At 44.0% G+C, this 4,994-nt stretch overlaps 1 protein-coding gene across 2 annotated transcripts in view; it reads left to right on the top strand.

Annotated features, from left to right (window-relative positions):
- The window catches only part of LOC109830671 (probable leucine-rich repeat receptor-like protein kinase At1g35710), a 22,301-nt gene extending 17,791 nt beyond the window's left edge, over positions 1-4,510 (top strand). For both annotated transcript variants that reach the window (XM_020398012.1, XM_020398013.1), the window contains exon 4: positions 4,127-4,510. In XM_020398012.1, the coding sequence (XP_020253601.1) occupies positions 4,127-4,482 (356 nt within the window). In that variant the 3' untranslated portion in view covers positions 4,483-4,510. The remainder of the gene's footprint in view (positions 1-4,126) is intronic.

The raw sequence follows: 4,994 nt of genomic DNA, 5'->3' as shown, positions 1-4,994 counted from the left end.
AATCAATAGCGAGCCGCATCAAGGCCTGGCTCTCTGAGATCCAACTGTGAAAACCGTCGATATCCCGCATAAGCGAACTCTCGCCCTCTCTTGGAAAGATTGGGAGAAATTCTTTTGACGCTGTATGCTTCAAGGTATTGTAGGCTTCGAGCCTTAGCCAGTCAGGCTCTGATGGGCGTCCTCCTAGGGCAGAAGCATGCTTCGCTCGCATGCGGCCTATACTTCAGAACCAAGACATGTTTTCTTCTCGCAAAATAGACGTGAAGATACAGAGTTGGCCCCATAACCCTGTGGAAGGCGCATACCACTTATTTGACTGCTGCGGAATCTAGAACCATGCACTCAAAAGAAATAGTGCTCGCCACCTTAGGATAGGGATTGATCCTTGACACATATAGAACTGTTTACGTTGGATCAAACAGTCCCCAAAGAAAGAATAGAGTACACCACTGTGTTGGCCGCAAAACTGTTGATTTGCTGAGCAGCTTCAAACAGTCGGCATAGCATCCGTGTCGTGGATGACGAGATGCTATGATGGCATGGATGTCGGGCCGCTGCTTCCTTCCCCGGAATGTCCGGCTCGGAGCTAGTGGGCGAGTGCTCAGCCGATGCCACAGGGAAAGACTCCTGTGACGAGGACCGAGGTTTGCGATCCTCGTGGTTACCTTACAACGATCAAGTCATGCTGCTCGTTGCAACTGAGTGAGGTGCAGTAAAGAACTGTTTAGAGTTTGTGTGCCAGTAGATTGCAAAGGAATTCGTGGAAAATCCCCAGAGTTCTGATGTTAGATTGAAATCAGATCTGCCGTTTGCAGGGCTCTGACATCTGAGATCTCGTTCCCCTTGCCTAAAGTTAGAATAGTACATCTATATTATAATTGTGGCGTAATGAGGGTCTAGAACCGTCATTCTGGCCGAGCACAGGATGGCGCCGTGAATAAAGGTGTATGCTGGCGGTGTTAACCACTTGCTTTACAGGTGTTGGCTGGCGACTAGCTGCGGTGCATCTGCGCTGACATGATGTATGTGCTGCGCCGCACTGAAGCACAACATGCGCCCGCGGGTGGGCGGGGGGGCCAGAGAATGATTGATGCTTGACAATCATGATTGAGATGCTGACAATGTTGTCAGGGGAGAGGCTCGCAGTGCTAAAAGTTCGTTCCTCTGACTTGACGCAGAAATGACACCTTCTCGATGTCGACCTCTGCCAGGGGGGTCGAGTTTGACTGGCCGTTTGAGTGGGCCTCCATGGTGAGTCGCCCTTCGAAAAGTGGGTCGACAAGTTCCGCCCCTTTCGAGTCGTCCTAAAGGGGATGTCGACTCCGGCCCGGCAGTCAGCCTTGAGCGGCAGCATTTCCTTGCCTGATCTTGACCACCAATCTGCCGTTGCGGTCACGTGCTCCAGGTCATGCAAAAAGTTACACTTGTACTGTTGCCTGGTGAAGGCGCTGCACTTTGGTGATGAGAACACTGTAACATTAACATTTTACATGCTGCTGAAATTTAGGCCGCGACGTTTGCTCCATTCCGGAATGTAGGCTTCACCATTTTAACTTTGAATCTTGAATTTCCTATTTGGCAACTCTTGCATACCCAAAGGATGCTCAGGATTTTGTTATAGTAATTATTTAATAAGGGATAACATATAGAAATAATAGTTAACATTGACTACGCATACCTTATGTTATTAAAACAATTTTCTAGGAACGCTTTGAGTTCCGCACTACTGGAGTGTTCCTCAACGACGTTGAGGAGAAACAAAGCACTGTCAGCAAAGCTGTTTAGGTGGGGCCGTTCAAAATTGCATATTCTTCTTCAAGATACTTTCACTTCCGTCAAACATTTTATAAACAGAATTATTAAGCGTATCCGAAAATTAGTAAAGGCAAATCAGCCCTTCTTACTGATTAACAAGCGAAAGTACCCGACCCTGATGCCCACTCGAGCATAACTACGATTAAAGATTGTTGTGGGCGAGGCCTAGGCGTGTTATAAGAGCCACTTGCAGTAAAAGTCCCAGTTAGCCCAACCTTCTCTCCCTCAATCCTTCTCCTCCCTCCCTCTCGTCTCTGCTTTGTGTTTTCTACTTCGCTCTTATCCGCCGTTCCTCACCAAAAAATAAAAATTAAAAATTTTAGAAGGGTCAAAATAAAATAATAAAATTTGAAAGAAACTTTCTTCACTTAGTTTTATTAAAAAAAGCCTCTTTCTGCAGTTCCTGCCAAAGCCCTAGCATCGTCCATCGGCGCTCTCCACTTCGGTGAGTGAATTTAGCGCCAAGCGCTTAAACCCTAAGCCCTAACCTAGAGCCCGTAAACTCTATACTTCGTACCTCTCCTTCAATACGCCTGGATTATATACTCTCCAACAACAGATAGAAAGATTGTATCATTCGTACAAACCTAATCCGCATGCTGCAGCAGTGCGACGGGTCCGACTGTTTGTCCCTATCAATGGCCAACTCGGCCGGCGCAAATCCCAAGCAGATCGTTGTCTGGCCCGTGGCAAAGGACCCTCGCACCTTCTCCGCCTGCACCTGACAGACATTCCCCTGCGCGGAATGATCCAGACCCTGCACTTCCGATGCGCACGTTCTTGTGCACGCCATCATGGTCCTCCAGCCACATCTTCACTGGCTCTTCTCAACACAGAGAGAGCGTTCCCAACAAGCACTACATCGTCGAGTGGTGCTCCCGTACTCTGCAGCACGCTTCGCTTCATCCATGCGATACGGTCTACTAATAAGGATCTCAAGAACTGCTTCGACAAGCCATCCATCAGGAGACCTTCGGAAAGTCCGGGTTTTGCCGCCCATTCGTCCCCCGCCAGCTATAAATGCATGCGCCGTCTGATTACCAAGAGTGAGAGTGCGGCCGAGCCCCTTTTTTAAGACAGTCGATAATCATAACTCTCTCGCCTTGAATGATCGCTGCATTTCCTGCGAGATAAGCAAGGAATATCTCGTCTCTTATAGTCCCTCAAACCGCAGCACACCAGACCTCGCTCGCGCTACTCAGCCATCTCCTCCCCCTCGCAAGCTCCGACAAGTTCCCACACCTGCTAACCTTTACTCCATTCACCGGTGTCGTGACTGCGGCTTGACAACCCCATCTTCCGCTGCCATCGAGCTCGCACTACTCCGCAGTGCCGACCAGGCGACTTCTACAGGTAATTTAACTGAATTACTAAAGCCGTATATTCATTTTTTTTAATTTTAACTCGAAACAATAATCATTCATTTTGTAATTATGATGTTCTATATATTTAATTCGAATATTTCGTTAGAAAATTGATTTAATATACAACAACCTGAAATAGTAAATGTTAAATGGGTTGAAAATTTTATAACATGATCGGTAGCCGTGTGTGCTAGTATCGATACCAAATTATATGCAGGATTAAATTTTAAACGACAGCATTTAATATGTAAGGAAAACAAATTTGTACTGTACATTGTGCTTAACCTCTATTCATTCTATGAATTCGACATACTTTTTAAAATTAATTTTTTAGTTGATGAACTACCAAATCCGAACATCAGACTGAATAATCAATTAAACAAACTGCTTTGTTTAAATTATCTACAGGGTCAGGCCTGGCCCGCCGATGCTCAGAAGCCACCTCACATTCTTGATGGAGCTCGACTCTTACTTCAAAGGCCATCCCTACACCTATAGATTCTGGGAAATCCTCACATAACTGCATGCAAATGACTGTCATGGAACCCTAAGATCCTGATGCATACTGCTTAGATATCCTTGATTGACCCAATAGATGTGGTGGAATGCCAACAGATTTTAGGTTTTCTACCATAACACTACTATTTTCACTTGAACTCAGCAGGCTATTATTCTCTCCAAGATATTCACTTTAAAACGTCGAAATTTCGTGAAGTGAGGAGACTCAACGGTTACGATCGCATCTGAACCTTGCAAATCGGCAGCTTGATCAAATTATGTTGAAACAAGATCCTTCAAATTAGTCGCTCTTTTAAGATAGATAATCCCTTTTTAAGACAGTCGATAATCATAACTGTTAAAATTCTAGTTTCAACAAATCTGTAGCCACATGACCGTTGGCTTATTAAACATACTAAAAACTAACTTGGTTGGTACCATATTTGCAGAGTTAGCTTACACAATGAAGGTGACTGAGAAATGTGATGTCTACAGCTTCGGCGTAGTTGCATTAGAAGTGATCATGGGAAGACATCCAGGGGATCTCATCTCGGATCTATCATCATCTGCAGCTCAAAATCTATTCATAAAGGATATTATCGATCCTCGTCTCCCAACTCCAAGAAATCAAGTCAATGAGCAAGTATTTGTCGTGGCAACTTTAGCACTATCATGTTTATGTTTTGATCCAAAATCTAGGCCTACAATGCAGTATATATGCAAAATGTTGTCAGAAGGCAGATTATTTTCTGTTATACCTAGAGATACAGTTACTTTGTTGCAGTTAATGAGCCTTTTGAATTAATTTTCGGATTTTTCTTAACAGTTGGAGATGATATGACAATGAGCTTATTGTGTTTACCGCACGCTGACCCTTTATCTGATGTGTACGTTGCCAATAAATAGATGACACTCATATAGCAAGGTTCTACCAGCTTATTCTTGGGATACAAGTTTGCGTACAAGATGTAATTATAAAACCCAGGTCATAGAATGAACTTTGAAATGTCTCTTCTATTAAGGGCAAATTTCACAGAACCTCCTTAAGTTTGGCCATTTTTGAAATGACCTCCTTAACTATTTTGATTCGGCAAAGCCCCCTTAACTTCGAGGGTTTTTCTTAGGGATGAGGGATATTTCATCTTCTTTAGTCATGTGATTGTCATGTGACATATGAGATTAGAAAATGTTACTTTGCAAGGTTAAAGTTAGGGGGGGTTTTAAATTTTGCGGAATTAAAATAGTTAACGTTGCTTAAATCCGAACCTACCGAACTTAAGGGGGTTTGTGAGAATTACCCATATATTAAAGGTCCTT

The sequence above is a fragment of the Asparagus officinalis genome, chromosome 2, assembly GCF_001876935.1.
Source record: "Asparagus officinalis chromosome 2, Aspof.V1, whole genome shotgun sequence".
NCBI lineage: Eukaryota > Viridiplantae > Streptophyta > Magnoliopsida > Asparagales > Asparagaceae > Asparagus > Asparagus officinalis.
The sequence above is the reverse complement of the archived record's forward strand: the minus strand, read 5'-3'. Positions and strand labels throughout refer to the sequence as shown.